Source organism: Pundamilia nyererei, unplaced genomic scaffold (genome assembly GCF_000239375.1).
Source record: "Pundamilia nyererei isolate P.nyererei 1_Seehausen unplaced genomic scaffold, PunNye1.0 scaffold00126, whole genome shotgun sequence".
In the NCBI taxonomy this organism is placed as follows: Eukaryota; Metazoa; Chordata; class Actinopteri; order Cichliformes; family Cichlidae; genus Pundamilia; species Pundamilia nyererei.
Genome location: NW_005187527.1, coordinates 711,682 through 728,394, shown reverse-complemented (window position 1 = coordinate 728,394; position 16,713 = coordinate 711,682). Strand labels below are relative to the sequence as shown.

The 16,713-nt window shown below is 42.2% G+C and overlaps 1 protein-coding gene across 3 annotated transcripts; it reads left to right on the top strand.

Annotated features, from left to right (window-relative positions):
- Positions 1 to 53: 53 nt before the first annotated feature.
- On the top strand, positions 54 to 16,407 carry sec24d (SEC24 homolog D, COPII coat complex component). Of its 3 annotated transcripts, none has more exons than XM_013913324.1 (24): positions 54 to 124; positions 803 to 970; positions 2,609 to 2,811; positions 2,949 to 3,051; positions 3,377 to 3,513; positions 3,624 to 3,929; positions 4,509 to 4,630; positions 6,172 to 6,283; positions 6,562 to 6,689; positions 8,282 to 8,420; positions 8,909 to 9,024; positions 9,881 to 10,005; positions 11,071 to 11,262; positions 11,440 to 11,533; positions 12,047 to 12,163; positions 12,324 to 12,494; positions 12,869 to 12,965; positions 13,060 to 13,205; positions 13,316 to 13,454; positions 13,844 to 13,962; positions 14,063 to 14,242; positions 14,332 to 14,523; positions 14,980 to 15,069; positions 15,622 to 16,407. In XM_013913324.1, the coding sequence occupies exons 3-24, from the start codon at positions 2,661 to 2,663 to the stop codon at positions 15,760 to 15,762; spliced, it is 3,117 nt and encodes a 1,038-aa protein (XP_013768778.1). In that variant the 5' UTR covers positions 54 to 124; positions 803 to 970; positions 2,609 to 2,660; the 3' UTR covers positions 15,763 to 16,407. The 3 variants fall into 3 exon arrangements, with proteins under 3 accessions (XP_013768778.1, XP_013768779.1, XP_013768780.1); XM_013913325.1 differs by lacking the exon at positions 54 to 124 and adding an exon at positions 494 to 668; XM_013913326.1 differs by lacking the exon at positions 54 to 124 and having other exon boundaries at positions 494 to 950.
- The last annotated feature ends 306 nt before the right edge of the window (positions 16,408 to 16,713 follow it).

Genomic DNA, 16,713 nt, shown 5'->3' with positions numbered 1-16,713 from the left:
TGGAAACGTCACTGTGCACGGACCCGCCTGGCGGCGTTAAACGCAACTGGTGGTGGGTGTAACTCTCACTACTTCACCAACATCCCTGAACATCTTATTCAAAGGGAGATTTTGGGCAAGTGAGGTGAGGGGTACTTTTATGATTTAGAGACAGCAAAGACGAAGACAATGAATTATATTATAATAAGACTTCTTGGTTATTTGTTTAAATCGAGAATGTTAATTCCAGCTTTGTTTGTGTCAGATACCTAAATAATGAGTGCTGAATGTACTTTTGTGGCTTCATATCAGCATCCATTCATTCTCTTTGCCGTATAACTTCATTAAGGAATTAATTAGAATCTTTAAAGTAGGTGTCTGATATGATTTTCATGTGTTTTATTACATATAAAAATGAAGTGTGCCTAGGACCTTTTTTTTGTCGGAGAGAAAGCTCATGTGCGTTACTAAGGTGACGAAACAACGCATGTACTCTCGAGGACCACCACTCAACCCCTGTGGAGCCAGTGGTGCTGACGTGTATGGGTTCCCTCTCTTCCACGCATGCGCACACGGCAAACTGCGTCTGGGCCTCGTCAAATTAGCCACTCCATTCTGCCCGAAACAGAAGTGCATGTAATTCCTTCAACATACAACGTGAAGTAGCGTTTTGAAACAAAAAAATAAGGGTACAAAAGGTTGTTATTGTTTTAGTTAGTCGTAAAATATTGATATTTCTACACTCAGGCTCGCGTTTGTATCGTTCATTTTGGATAAGCAAGTTTATTCGTCGTTAAGAGTTTTATTTTGAAACGCATAACAGGAAGCAGCTCGCCGTTCTCTACGTGGCTGGAAACGCTGGTTTCGTCGCACAAACCAACAGAGCGACCGGTGCCGTGGTGGAGTTTGACGTGGCACTCTGCTTCAACTGAGAGGTGTAGATAGTGAAGAGGACTCTGCCCGACACACAGGTAGATTACAGCCAACAGACGTGAGTATTTCTATCTCCGGTAATCTTTCATTTGAATGTATTTATTGTAGAAATAGCTACGTTTCTGTCTCAGAGGAAAACTTTGTAGTAATTTCCGCGTTGCTAGCAAGATGTTTTCAGTCTGTGTGATTATAACTGAGCAGAGTGCTGTGTTGTCACATTACTGCTCCTCCTTTTTTTTCTTTAAAAAAAGGGCATTAAGCTACATTTATTGTCAAACAACAAGCTACGTGTTACTGACAAAATTGTGTAGTAGCAGCAAACGGGCCAACGTTTCCAGCTGGATGTGAATTAAAGGAAGGCAGCAATGCTTTCCCCCCCCTTTTTTTTAATAAAAGCCATCATAACGGTATTCGACGTGGCAGCTCTCGAAAATGTCACACGCATTAACTATTGCACCGCTCAATTACCACTCATATTGCATTTTTAAAAGGTTTTATTTGGGTGAAACGTGCTTAAAATTGTCACTTTAAAGTTATAAAAGTAATCATGGAGATGTCATAGGCAGCTGTTGCGCGTTGGCCCAGCTGTTCCCATTTCCTTTTAAAAACTTTACAGGCCACGTTTTGTTTATAAGGCGTTATTTTTATTTTATTTTGTTTTGTTTTTTAAGAGCAAGTTTAAAGCAAGTAAAACTAGGCATTTTGGTTAAAGGTTTATTAATGTTGGCAGAAAAACAATGTAAACACTTTGGTAAACACTGGAGCAAAAACAGAAATGAGCTGCTGGTGTTGTTAATTACTGATGATAAACCAACAGATTGGCATTGTTTATTGCGAGATAAAGCAGTCAAAGGTTCATCTTACTGTGTGCTAATCATTGCATGAGGTCAAATATCAGTAGTCATTGGTGTGGTTTGTAAACACTGAAGATATGATTTGGTTTTGAATGAGGAGCGTAAAGATCCACCAAATGTTTGTGCAAACGGTTGTTAATTTTATGAATGTATGATTACAAGTCACATGTAATTATGAAGAACCAGACCTAAAAAGTTTTGGTTTAACTTGTCCAACCTTGCCACCTGGCAGACACAAGCTTCATTATATGCTTGTGTTCTGGATACAAACATCTAGGATTTTTAGCAGGTTTTTACATAAACGTTCACCTAACAAGCAAAAGCTTCCTGGTTTGATTCCAGGAGGAGTTGCGACTGCCTTTGAGGGGCGATCGTGGCTCAAGTTGGGAGTTTGCCTTGTAATCAGAAGGTTGCCGGTTCGAGCCCCGGCTTGGACAGTCTCAGTCGTTGTGTCCTTGGGCAAGACGCTTCACCTGTTGCCTACTGGTGGCGACAGTGTCTGGCAGCCTCGCCTCTGTCAGTGCGCCCCAGGGTGGCTACAATGTAGCTTGCCACCAGTGTGTGAATGGGTGGATGACTGGATGTGCAAAGCACTTTGGGGTCCTTAGGGACTAGTAAAGCGTTATAGAAATACAGGCCATTTACTATTTTGTCAGGAGAGGCATCCAGCGTAAAAATGAGACTTGCCAAGCTCTCCACTTTGGCAGCCAAAAGCAGCTTTATTTTCATATTAAACTTTTTTTTTCAGACAAAAACAAACAAACAAATTAAAATCGCTATATATAAAACTGAAGTCCTTGTTTACTTTTCATAATCTAAGTATCCCAGTTTCACTGCCCTAGGTCATACGCTTTCATCTTGGCATGAGAAGACTGTGAGAGACATCCCAGCATCATGAGTCAACAGGGTTATGTCGCTGCACCCCCGTACTCCCAGGCCCAGCCAGGGATGGGGGCATATCAAGGTGGATTCGGATCTGGTCCTACGCAGCCCCTCTACGGGCATTATGGGGGCCCACCTCAGGCATTCAGTGCTCCACCTGCAGGTAAAATGCATTTAATTGTATTAAATAGAACTTTTTTTTTTGTTTATCTTGATGTGCATGTCTTTCAGAGTAAGAGTAATGGTTCATTTTGAAGCTATATCAGCTTCTGATATTATAATGTCTGTTACTCACTGAAGGTATGATGAAATCATCAGTTGCCCCAGCTGCTAGCATGCCTCTGTCTCCAGGGTCTAGTCAGTACAATCCAAACGTCCAGCAGAATGGCTCTCATCCTCAAAGGTAACGTTCCTTATCAGACTGCACCGACTCAGATCGACTGATTTTCCTTGAAGTACAAACAACAAAGTGATGAATTTATGTGGGCTGAAAGTTCACGCCATCTGCCTTTAAAAAAAATAAATAAATAAAAAATAAATGTATTTTTCACCATCCCACACCATGAAAGATGTTCACTGTTAAGTTATGTTAATAGGTTGTTGCAATAACAGCTGCTAACTTTTGCCATGTCTTTAAAGCAGCTTTAAAAACAAGGAACTGTGCAAATATAAGAATGCATTGAACCTCACGTATAGCTCAGTGCAATAACTGTTGTTATGATCTTCAGCTACCCGGCTCCACCAGCTGTATCTGCACCGTATGGACAACCACCACACTCACTATACAACAGCATGGCATCACCTGGCCCGCCTCCAACACAGCAGCTCACCAATCAGATGAGTTCTATGAACTTAGGCAGCCATGGTAAGTTTTCTGTATAGCCTCAGATCATACGGTCTTTTAATTATAGTCTTTTAGTGGAATTGTTAGGTTAGAAAACTCACTACATAAGATGTGCTCTTTTTATTTCTTAGTCCAAGGACTGCAGAGCCCTCCTCCTCCAGCAAGCTCTGTTGTTCAGCAGCCTTTCCAGACACCACCTCCTTCAACAATGGCTCCACCACAGATGCCTCCAGGCCTGCAGTCCCCCCACATGTCCCCTCTGATGTCTCCTCCACAGTCACCCCCAGCAAGCATGCCAATGGCAAGCCAGTCGATGGCAGGCACATCAATGGCAGGCATGGGTAGACCGTTCCCTGGGCCACCTCCTCCAGGCCCTGGAGGCTTCCAGCAACCTGGTTTGGGATCTGCTGGTCAGCCAGGATACCCCCAGCAAGCAGGTAACTCTGAGCCAAAAGCAGTGGACATCACAGGTTTTCATTTAGACAGGTATCTCAACATCTGCATCTAGGGACCTTACAATCTATACAGCATACAACACAATCTGTCTGGCTTTGATTCTGATCAGGAAAATTCAAGAACAGTGTCAGCAGTGTACCCTCTGTGGAAATAGAAATATCATTTATTGTCTCTCATCGGGGAAATTCACATGTTCTAGCAGCAAAGTGACAGGCAGATGGAGCATGCAGATTCACACAAAAGTAAAGAATATAAAATAAAAAACAAGAAATAATATACTGTAAAGCAGTGCTCCCCAACCTTTTTTGGGCCCGGGCCGGTTTTTTGCCGACAATATTTTCACGGACCGGCCTTTAAGGTGTCGCGGATAAATATAACAAAATAAAACTAGTACCGGTACCGAAAAAAAGAAGATTTATTCATAGCACACGTGAAAAGACCCAGGAAAACTGAGTTAACAATCACTGCTAATTCATCAAGTAGTTATAATACAGCTGACTGTTCTTGCATTCTTTTCAGTGGAGCCAATAAATACCTACAGATGTTGTTTCAATGTACAGGTCAGTTTGGAGGATACATGGCTGGGCCTCAGCAAAACATGCCAGGAGCCTTTCCTGGAGCACAATCTGCAATGGCTGGCCCACCTCAGAAGAAACTGGACCCCGACTCTATCCCTAGCATTGTGAGTGAACGATTAATCTTTCTGGAAAAGCATGCCTTCACTTATCAGCACAGCACATTTGTCTGTCCTCATTTTTTGTCATGAACTAGCAGCTTATTTATTCTTCAAGAGTTGTGTGGCAAAATTACTGACATCGGCTACTTTGTTACTAAATATTTGTAGTGATTTTAATTAAAATGGTGGCTAATGCAAACAAAAGGATTAAGCAAAAAGTCTAAGATTACATAAAAAGTGTTCGGGGATATTAATTTGTCTTCAGATCTGGGCATGAACAGTATCATGGCAGGTCTCCTGTCTTTATGAATGATGGACATATTATGCTTTTATGTTGAAGTCTGAAGCCTGAGGCCCAAAAGCTCAGGATTCAAGCTACTCTAAATACCCAGTTTCTGTGTATTTTTCTTAAGCGCTTTGTTCAGTGTGATGTCAAAGGGGTAGCATGACTAATATGGTCATCTCAGGCTGTGAGCACATTAGCCACACCTACCTGCTGTTAGAATAAGGGGCAGCCAATCAGAACAAAGTTGGCTTATGCTACAGTCACACTAGGCAAAAACACTGATAGGACACCAAAGCGAAACCAAAATTGTTGTGATCCTGTACAGTGAACTTGTTGCCTTAGAAATGGTTGCTTTGAAGCCAGGGGTCAGGTCTTTGACCACTTGCAGTCGGTTTTTGTCTTAAAATTGACTTTGGTGTGTCAAGACGTTGATAAAACAACTCTAAGATAGTGTCAGTCTGCTATCAATCAGCTGTCCATTTGCCATTAAGTTGGGTTGAGTTTGCAATTACATACCAACTTATCACATACATCAGTTTGTAATAATACCACGATTAACGGCAATAAATGAATGTGGAAATTCACATTAAGTACTTGAATGCAAACTCCAGTCATGACCTCATAGATTTGAAACAGAAATTCCCTCACAAATAGTGACGTAGTTGCTACGAGACAGCGTTTTAACTGCAAAATGGCATAACTGTTTTTATATAGGAATATAACTGGAATACAACCAGTTTGCAAGCAGCTGAGTCGAGTCCACCACTGCAACGAGAGATGTCACGCAAAGAGATATGTTGTACTCGTCGCCATGGACTGAGTCAGACTCTGTCTGCATTTATGAATTACATGGAAATATTTTGCAAACCTTGTCTGAGAGTGACTGCAGTCAGTCTGTACAATTACCTTACAGCCAAAAGTGGTTGCCCCGAGGTTGAGGGTGTTGCATACTCAACCTATTACAAAATATTTTTTAATACAATAAACTGGACATTGTAGGGATGGTAACCTAAAGGAAAAGGAGCTAAAACAGCTCATTTCAGACAATGGATCAACTGCGGGCAAGTCTCAGTACAAGATAAATAACAATTATATTTAACTGTAAATCAGGTAGAATTACTGCAGCAAAAACATGGAGTTAAAAAATAGCACAATATGATTACCTTTAATGAAGTATCCATTCTAAAAAAAAATGTGCTTTTAACTAAATGATGTTAATAAATATCAGATTGCACTTTAATGCATAACATTTCTACTTTAGACCCATGTGATCGAGGATGACCAAGTGAAACAAGGAGGACAGGTTTTCACCACAAACATCAGAGGACAGGTTCCACCTCTTGTCACCACTGACTTCACAGTGACAGATCAAGGTAAAAAATGCATATCCAAACTTTTCGTTGAGCATTTAGTTACAGTAGAGTATTCATTTATCCCCTTATAGCGAGTTTATTTGGGAAAGATTTAACAGTAAAAACAAAGAACTGTCCTTATATTGAAATAACTAAAAAAATAAAGACCGGGTAGCAGAGCGTGAAAAATGAAAACAATAAAACTTTAATGGAGTAAAAAAAATCATCTGTTTTCTTAATATAACAATATGAATTGGAATAAACAACAGATTATTTATGCTTCGTTTTGCTAAATCCAGGTAATGCCAGCCCCAGATTCATCCGCTGCACCACCTACTCGCTTCCCTGCACTGCTGATTTGGCCAAGCAGTGCCAAGTGCCCCTTGCTGCCATCATCAAACCCTTTGCCAGTTTGCCAAAGAATGAGGTAAGTTAGCGTTTCACATATAACTTAATCCGGTCGCAACACAAAATTAAGATTCTATGATAAAAGGTGGACAGCTACTGTAAGGTCATCCATCCATTTCTCAGGGTTTGCATTTTCATTGTTGCAATATTATTTTCAAAACACTGGACGTGATGAGGAGGAGTGAAATAACTATGCTAACAATTAGTGATTGATTGTTAGCAAATGAGCATACCACAGATATCCTTTTTTCAAATATAGTATCACCAAGATTTATAAAATAATTATTTTTTAAATTCACTTTTTAATTCAGTATGACCCAAAATGATGAACCCATTAGCAAAGTGTTTACAGAGACCAAGAGAGCAAGCTGTTTTCCAGTAGACTTCTATAAGAATAGATGTTTTTTTGCACCGTAGCGATTTCCATCTGGTGGCTTTCAGGTAGAGTTTCAGGTTTTTAGGCACTAATGCATCATCACTACAATCTTTTTTTAATATACAGTCTGTTGTTAAAATACAGTAGAAAGAGAGAGGAAAACAAACTCATCTTGTACTGTAAATGTAACATTTGCAATGACTGATGGGTGCTAATATACACCACTGTCTCTGAGAATTTATTCATATCTGTTGCTCATCCATCCCACACTTATCCTTGGACTGAGCTGTGTTTTTGAAATCTTGAACACTGTCATATATAATGATTCATAAATCTTACTCATAAAGAACACTTGACACTGACTGTTTTTAATGCTGTAGAAGGAGAACCAGTTGTTTATGCCATATTCTCCCAAAGAGTTTGACACTTTATAAAGTCTATGTTAAAGTCTTTTTGGCATCCTCCTGTAAGAGAGACAGGATCGTTAAAATGTCAAAAGTCACTTGTGATGGTTACATATTCTACACTGTTATTTCTCCTTTAATAGATGTTTCCATGAACTACAAAAGATCATTTGTCCCACGAATGACCTCCTTTTGGATCACGTGTGGTCCAAGAACCCTGTCTTAGATATTTTCCCCTCTACACTCGCCTTGTCCCAGACACCAGTTGGCCTTTTTAGGCAATGTTAGCACTGTCTCATCTGGCTTTTGGCTAATTGGCTAATGTCAGATCTGCAGGGACCAGAGAAGACAAAAAAGTCTTATACAAAAAGAATGGAAAATTAGACTCAGTCCCATCCAGTGCAAAAGGGAATTTAGAGTAGCCATAGTTAATCACTGCTCTGAGGTTGTAGAGAACCAAAAGAGCACGCTGCTGGGTCTTAATGTTGTTTCATTGCTGTTATCATACAACTGCTTTTGCTTAGCTCCAAGATATTATAAACACTTTTACTCTCCTCCTTAAATTTGCTGGTGTAATAACAAACCTGCTTGCTGCCCTGTCTACATGTGTTTTAAGGCACTGGAGTTCATCTGATGCAAACATATTCAGTTTATGTTGTGTCAGAGAGTATTAAATAAACAGTGCGAAGACACTCTGTCATCTGTGCGTGGTGTGCGCAATCCTCACCGTTTCTATTCTATTTTATGATAAACTCTTCTCATTTTGAAAGCAAAGTGTGTTTTTATTTGGGTGCCATAGAGCTGATCTATTTATCTTTATTCTCTGTGCAGACTCCACTGTATGTTGTGAATCATGGTGATACAGGCCCAGTCCGCTGTAATCGATGCAAGGCGTATATGTGCCCTTACATGCAATTTATTGATGGAGGGCGCCGCTACCAGTGTGGTTTCTGCAACTGTGTCAATGAAGGTATAGCACAATACAGAAAAACTAACTATATTTTAATCCTTGGACTCTGTGTGTGATTCACTGTTCAGAATATTACAATATTATTGTTGTTATACTCGATCTTGTGGCAGCATCCCAGTTCATCCTTTGTCTGAAACAAGTTGTTGAGCTCTATTGCCCCTCTCTTTAAGACATATATTCCTTGTGAATGACTGTACTTCATACATTTGAAAGGCAGATGGGTGTTTATAGCTAGAGCTGAGTGCTTAAGATGACCGTATCTTATTGACGTCATGTGGAGTAAACAGACAAAAAAACCCAAACGACTGTTTAGAGCAGGCTAAAGCCTGAGCTTTTGGCTCACAGGGATTACTTATACAAATGCTAACCTCATTATTTGAAAGTCTGTCCCGAGGGAGCAAGATGAAAGTTATTAAATTTAATTTAAAGAAGAAAAAGCACACAGTGATCAGCTCAACACAGAGTTATATTTCTCTCTCTGCTCCTAGTGCCAGTCTTCTACTTCCAACATCTGGACCACATGGGCCGAAGGGTGGACTTCTATGAGAGGCCCGAACTGTCCCTGGGATCGTATGAGTTTGTAGCCACTCTGGATTACTGTAAGGTACACAAAGACTGATATCAAGTACACAATATGCAGGGTAAATAAAGCTGGTCAGACTGATAGAAACAAGCACTTAGATTCAGGCGTTGTTTGCTTGTGAAAGGATGAGTTTATGCACTGATGCAACTGAATGATGTATCACTTCAAATAGCTGATTCTTTGTTTAGTTCGTTGAACGCAGTAAAAGAGATTTGTATCGGAAGAACGGCTTTTTGGATTTTTCAAAGGACATTTTTGGCCAAACATCCTGTGTTTTCAGCATCGTCCGAACAGGACAGAACAGGGTTCAGCTCAGTCTCTTCAAAGTACAAAAAAACTGTCAATGATGCCAATCAGTGTCCCCACTGAGCCTGTTGAGAACATTAGAGGGTTAAAGTAAGTAGGCAAAGCTGAGTCACTCCACTGGCCTACTTTTGCTCTGTTTAATATGCCTTATAAACAATCTAGGCAAGGCCAGATAATAAACAAAAGCCTGTAAGGTGAGTGTCTTGTAATGGGTGTAACTGTGGAAACATAATATCTCACTGACAAGCCCCCTCACAAACTTCACTGCTGTTCCCTTGTTTTTAGCAATTTATCCCTGATACGGTGTTCAGAGTTATAAAGAAGCATAGAGGGAAATATCTTTGATGAATAACAGAAAGCTAAAGTGGAAGACAATGATTGATCCTGTTATGAGCTCACTGATATAGGTCTCTGATAACAGTGTGTTATCTCGTGACTTGTGTGTTTAAAAGGCCAAGGAGAGCTGCTTTCCTATTTGTAAATTCGACATGTTACGTTGGAGGTCAGCCAAGCTATCATTGCCCGAAAAGGAGCAACTCATTTATTGTGCTTGCTGCTGTTTCTCCCACAGAACAATAAGCCTCCAAATCCTCCTGCCTACATCTTCATGATTGATGTGTCCTATAACAACATTAAGAGTGGCCTGGTAAAGCTGATATGTGATGAGCTGAAGACTCTGCTGGAGAAGCTGCCCAGGTACACACAGTAAAAAGCACACTTGCTCACTACGCTGCAGGGCTTCCCCTGAAGCCTTACAGATCAGCCATCCTGCTGAACATCAGCTGAACATGAAACTTTGCAGATGACGGGTACGAGGGAGCGCCAAAAGTGGTGCCGAAAAGGGAAAATATGACAGTGCACGCTCTCATCTTTGAAAAGTATCCTAAACAAAAAGCTTTGTTATGGTTTTCTATTAAGAATGACTTGATTTATGTTAGAGGAGAGGATGGTGTACTTCACCTGGTTACTCCCAAAATAACTTGGAAACTGTCCTGCCTTCTCACTAGTCCATCAGTGCCAGAAACAACATTTGCTTAAATGTCTCCTGCCATGACATCACTCTTTAAACACCTAGCAGAAGCATATGCAAGATAAGGGCTTCTTTAGCTGCGTTTGAACCTCTGCTTTTGCTTTCACAGGCACTAAATTAAACCCACTGGATACTCAGTGGTTTTCATGTGGTTCATGTAATTCTGCAGTATTTGGAAAAAATGCATGAATAATTCACTTAAGAAGGTGGAGGGAACTTTAAATAGATCCAGATGTGTAGATGAAGGCTTTTAACGATATTTTTATCACCACTGGTATGAGGAAGAGCACAATAAATAAAATCTGCTGAATCTGTTATTTAGAAAAGCAGCTGTAGCTGTAGAGGAGCCCCGAGGAGCTGTTTCCAGTCACATTACATATTCCTACAGTGCGAGCCCTTGATTTAAGAACGTACGTCTACAAAGTGCAGTTGGGATTGTCAGGAAAGAATGTTTTGAAATCACTCATATGGTGACAGGTTTTTATTCATGGTCCAGGTCAGTGCAGCTGCCTATTAGACTTCTGAATCCAGGGGTTTCTGATAAATGTCAGCAGGTATTGTGTCTTTAATTCTTTACATGTGCTGTCACCTTAACCCAAAATCATCTTTGTGCGCCTGGAGGCACAGTGTAGAAGCAAGAAATGACCACGGCAGGCAGCACTCCCTAGTAAATACACATCCTTTGGATTTAATCCATCCTGGAATTCACCGATTGCTCCATCTCTCCACAGAGAGGAAGGCATGGAGACCTCAGCAATAAAGGTCGGCTTTGTCACCTACAACAAGGTCCTTCATTTCTACAACGTGAAGAGCGCTTTGGCTCAGCCGCAGATGATGGTGGTGTCAGACACGGCCGAGATGTTCGTCCCGCTGCTCGATGGCTTCCTTGTCAACTACCAGGACTCGAGAGCCGTCATCTACAAGTAAGAAGCACTTCGTCACTGATGTGCGGAGTCACTGTTTATCTTAGAGGGCCCTCTAGCAGAGAGCATCAGACGCAAAGTACTGTCAAACATTTCAAGAGTAGCTGTTGTGAAAGCATTAACGAGGCAGTGTGACACGTCCGTGTCAAACCATAATCCTCTTGCTTGTCTCTGCAGCCTCCTGGACCAGATCCCTGACATGTTTGCGGACACCGCTGAGAGCGAAACGGTCTTTGCCCCTGTCATCCAGGCCGGCGTGGAGGCATTTAAGGTTAGCCTCAGTGTGACACCTGTCAACGCTGAAGTGGAACTGAGTGTAGCTCCCTGAAACAAACACTTACTGTAGGTTTGTTTCAGGGAGGGTGTGGGCTTCCTAAAGGTTTGGGGTAATTTAAATCTAAAACGCAGTGCTGCTATGCTCTTACCAACACTGGCTCTTAAGCTTGAACTCATTCAACCTATCAACTGAGTGAAGCAACATGTCGATTTTACTCCCCCTGATATGTTTGTGTTTACTTAAAGTCCAGCAAGCTTTCCCAGTGATATGAAGTCAGTGTTTTGGCCAGTGACAAAGGGAAAGTTCCCACGCAGCTTTTAATTGGAAGCAGTTGCGATATTACACAACAGCGAGGAGTCAGAGACGTATTTATTTGTTCGTGCCCATTTATGTGGCGTACATGAAGTCTAGCATTAGAATATTTGCAGGAGTTGATATTTTTTTCACCTCTTGACCTCGTGGCTAAGCGAGATCTTCTTTCCCCTTCCATCTCTTGCCGCCCTCCAGGCAGCAGAATGTAGCGGAAAGCTCTTCATCTTCCAATCGTCCATGCCCACTGCCGAGGCTCCAGGCAAACTGAAGAACAGGGATGATAAAAAGCTGGTGAACACAGACAAGGAGAAGGTGAGTACCTTTTTTATGTCAGTTGTGCCCCTAATCTGAATTCTGAACGCACAGCGCTGGGCATAAGGAAAACCAATGCTGGTCTGATCTCAGTCTAATTACAATAAGTGTTTGAAACTGGTGACCTAATCTTGGTAAACTGTCTTGTACTTTTCCACAGACCCTGTTCCAGCCTCAGAAAGGTGTTTATGAGCAGCTGTCTAAAGACTGTGTGGCAAGTGGCTGCTGTGTGGATCTCTTCCTCTTCCCCAGCCAGTATACGGACATAGCAACCATGGCTGATGTGCCGTCACACACCGGAGGCTCCGTCTATAAGTACAGCAACTTCCAGGTACCAGCAGACGTGTGGTGCCTGTTTACATTGTATTTGGCACTAAGCGCGCGCACGCACACATGCTGCATGCAGACTCATAACGAGCAGTTGTTTTATTCTTGTAATTGTATTAAGAAGTCCTAATTTCACACAGAGGCAAAGTTTGCTGCCTAATAAAAGTGAATTGTACCTACATAATGAGTTTGGCACAGAAGCCAGTCTGATATAAAATAGTCCCAAAGGAACGGTGCAGTAAGCATGGGAGTGTGCACATAAGTACAGTGTTGGTTTTTATGCCTGGATCTGCTTCTTACAGACATGGCTCCAACAGTAACAACACTGCCATCTGCTGGCTAAAACTTTGTTTGTTTGTTTTTGCTTTTTGTTGACAGATAGAGACAGATGGGGAGCATTTTCTGAGGGACCTGAGGAAAGATGTACAGAAGAGTATCGGGTTTGATGCCATCATGCGTGTCCGTACTAGCACGGGTAAGAGGAAAGACACGGTCGCTCTTTTGGTGTGTTCTGATCTATCACGGCGAGTTACCTCCTAGTTTTTTACACTGGTCTTTGTGTCCTTTAGGCTTCAGAGCCACTGACTTCTTTGGCGGCATTTATATGAACAACACCACAGATGTAGAGATGGCAGCGGTGGACTGCGACAACGGCGTGACAGTAGAGTTCAAGCACGACGACACACTGAGCGAGGAGAGCGGCGCGCTCATGCAGGTGTGTGTTAAACCAAGCTTTATTCCAGACTGGTCATATTTGAAATCTTTTCTCTGAAGATTAAAAACCCAAGTATGTTTAAAGCTTATGTTTCACGCTTTTTTCCCCAGTGTGCCTTGCTGTACACCACCATCGGCGGGCAGCGGCGTCTCCGCATCCACAACCTGAGTCTGAACTGCAGCTCGCAGTTGTCTGAGCTGTACAAGAGCTGCGAGACGGATTCGCTCATCAACTTCTTTGCCAAATCAGGTTAGATTCCTCTGGAGTTCAGGTGGACTGCATTAGTTCAAACTGTGCTTGTGGGAAACATATTTTATGATGTAGTGCAGAGGCACGGCCTGCTAACACACTCAAATGTCATCTGACATTTGTTGATTATATCCCATGTATCACTAAATAATCTACTTTTACTCATATGTTTCACATGATGCCGTCCTTCTGTAATCTGCACATAGCGGACCATGAGTCCAGCTGTGTTACTGACCTCTGTTACCTTTTGGTTTTTTACCTTTTCTTCCACCTTTTTTTCCCCCCATACTTGCCATCAGATGCCTCTGAGCCGCCCCCCCATGTTTTTCTTCTCTCCTGCTCTTGCTTTGTTTTGTTTTTTTAACTAATCTTTTGTCCTGCCCCCTCAGCTTACCGTGCCATATTGAACCAGCCTCTAAAGAATGTGAGGGAGATCCTGGTGAACCAGACGGCTCACATGCTGGCCTGCTACAGGAAGAACTGTGCCAGCCCCTCCGCTGCTAGCCAGGTCGGAGAATCACACCTAGAAAGAAGTTTCAATGTGTATTTTAACTTTAGGATTAAAAAAAAAAACTAACCAAATATTTTTTTAATAAATCCACCTGTAGCTGATCCTTCCTGATGCCATGAAAGTGTTCCCAGTCTATATGAACAGTCTGATGAAAACTGCCCCCCTGGTGGGCAGCACTGAGCTCTCCACGGACGACAGAGCCCACCAGAGGCTGTCGGTCATGGCCATGGGAGTGGAGGACACCCAGCTGCTGCTCTACCCACGCCTCATCCCTCTGGTAGGGAATAAAAACACTTTGCGCTTGGTCATCTCACTTAGACGCACACTATTAGTTTCAGTTGCTAAACCCTTTGTACTGTTTTTCAGCACAACATAGACGTCAACAGCGAGAAGCCGGCCACTCCTGTGCGCTGCTCTGAGGAGCGTCTCACAGACTCTGGCATCTTCCTGCTGGAGAACGGCCAGTCCATGTTCCTGTGGCTGGGCCAAGCAAGCTCACCAGACCTCATCCAGAGCCTGTTCAACCTGCCCTCCCTCGCCCACCTGCAAGGACACATGGTCAGCATTCATTTCATCACTTTGGCCTCAGTGTGCTCAGAATCCACATGAAATGGTTTTTGAGATATTAGCGTTGACATTTTAGCTCCCCGGTGCCTGGAGGCATTACGGTATGGTCAGAATGTCTGGATGGTAAAAGTCCAGTTTTGAGATATCATCTCAGCACAGTCATGTTCGACTGTGCCCACATTTTATCAAGTATGACTCACTTGTACTCCACTGCTGTGTAAAATGAGCTAAACTGAGTCAAAGCTTTTGTAAACCTCAAAGTTTTAAACAAGTACGCCCCGCACACAGAGATCAAAGATCCACGTTTATTTTCAAGGCAGAAGTCAAACACTTCAGTATGTGGTACTGCGGCACAGGAAGGAGGCAAGCAGTATTTAGGACTGGTCTTTATTTTTAGTGATCAAACTGCTCCTAATTACACTAAATCTTTTTGTTTGTTTGTTTTAGTGTGCGCTGCCGGAGCTTGACAACCCTTTGTCGAGGAAGGTCCGCTCCATCATCAGTGGCCTTCTTGAAAAGAGGTCAAACTCTATGAAGGTAAGCGAAACACAATCCAAAAGCATTGTTTAAACACAGTTCATATCCTTTATATTTAAACCTATTTAAACCAGAGAGAACATGGTTTACTTGAGGTGAGGCAGAGACTATATTGAGGCTTTTGTTGATCTCTGCTTCCCTCTAGTGGAGCTTTACAGTAAATACACTCCCCCAAAAGTTTCAAAAACATCATTCATTTATTCATGTTTTGCCCTGTTTCTATATAAATAGTCTAATCAAAGTACATCTACAGAAAGCACTGTACAAATGGCCCCATGCACTGCACACCCAGTGCTATTGAGCAGTTAATATATAGAAAGTTTGAATCCTGGATCCACAGAGGACCACACACATACACACACACACACACACACCAGCCTTAAAGTGAAGCTGAAGTAAATTCGATAAAATAGATGAGAAACATGTTCCACAAAAACAGGAACGTGCCAGCTGTGACAACAGAAACAATGTGAATAGATTTTGTAGTGTGACAGCTCCTGTGTTCCAGCTGTACTGGAAATCAGTCACACTTCTCTTTTCTGCCCTGCTCAGCTGCAAATTGTGAGGCAGAAAGACAAACCGGAGATGCTGTTCCGTCAGTTCCTGGTGGAGGACAAAGGCTTGCACGGCGGGGCTTCCTACATGGACTTCCTTTGCTACGTTCACCGAGAGATCAGGCAGCTGCTAACCTAACCCGCTCACGTTCGGGCTCAGGTTCCCCAACTGGACCGTGTGCAAACCTCTAAGGGTCAGTCTCATTAGGTTCTGTTTGAATCTTTAAGATGAGCCACAGAATGACAAGAAGAAACAAGGAACCAGGGATAGCCCGTCGTCAATTCAACTTCCAGAGTCCAAAGTTGCCTTTATCATTGTTTAGTGGCCCACAGTATGATCTTCAAATAACCACTTGACACATGAGGAACTTTAAAGTAAATAAGGGAATGAAATGGACAACACATTGAGGATTTCCCGCTTGGGTACTCTGTGTGATGGACTGACATCGATGCCCGAGGCTGAAATGCACTCTGGCACGAGGCCCATCGGCATAAGCAGTACAACTCACTGTGTATTCAATCGGGTAAAGTGTTTTTCCCCATTTTACTTTGTAGATTTATAGGATCTGGATTAGACAAGGGGTTATTTGTGGGCCATACTGTAGACGTTCACTAGTCTACTCTCCCAGGAAGACTGAGTATATTTCACTTTTTAAAACTCTTTTTAAGCAACAGATGTTCAGAGAATATTTGCAATATTCAAAGGTCTTGCAGAGGTTTGTACATTTTATCACGCTTTTGGTGTCTGACCAGAAAATTGATTTCAATAAATGTTTAAAGCATGTATCAGTCATTTCATAATTTAACAGAAACAACGCTGAAACAAAAGCCACAGGCTGCCAGGACCGAAGCGCGGTCCTGTTATCGCACCCCGAGTGATTCAAAGCATTCGATTCACACATGCCCCCACCAAAAATCTCATTCTTTGACCATTTATGGCTTCACTGCATGCAGTGGTAAACATAGCGTTTTGTTTGGGTGCTCTGAGCACACAATGAGACGAACACAGCTAAACCCTCTCTACATAGAGAACACGTCTGATGAAAAGTAGAGATGGCACGATACCACTTTTTTATGTCCGATACCGATA

Excerpts from the sequence above, each read along its gene's own strand:
- sec24d (XM_013913324.1), top strand. The coding sequence starts at position 2,661 with ATGAGTCAACAGGGTTATGTCGCTGCACCCCCGTACTCCCAGGCCCAG. Across the intron at positions 9,025-9,880 it reads CCACTCTGGATTACTGTAAG|AACAATAAGCCTCCAAATCC; the intron begins GTACACAAAGAC and ends TTTCTCCCACAG. Across the intron at positions 12,966-13,059 it reads GCGTGTCCGTACTAGCACGG|GCTTCAGAGCCACTGACTTC; the intron begins GTAAGAGGAAAG and ends TGTGTCCTTTAG.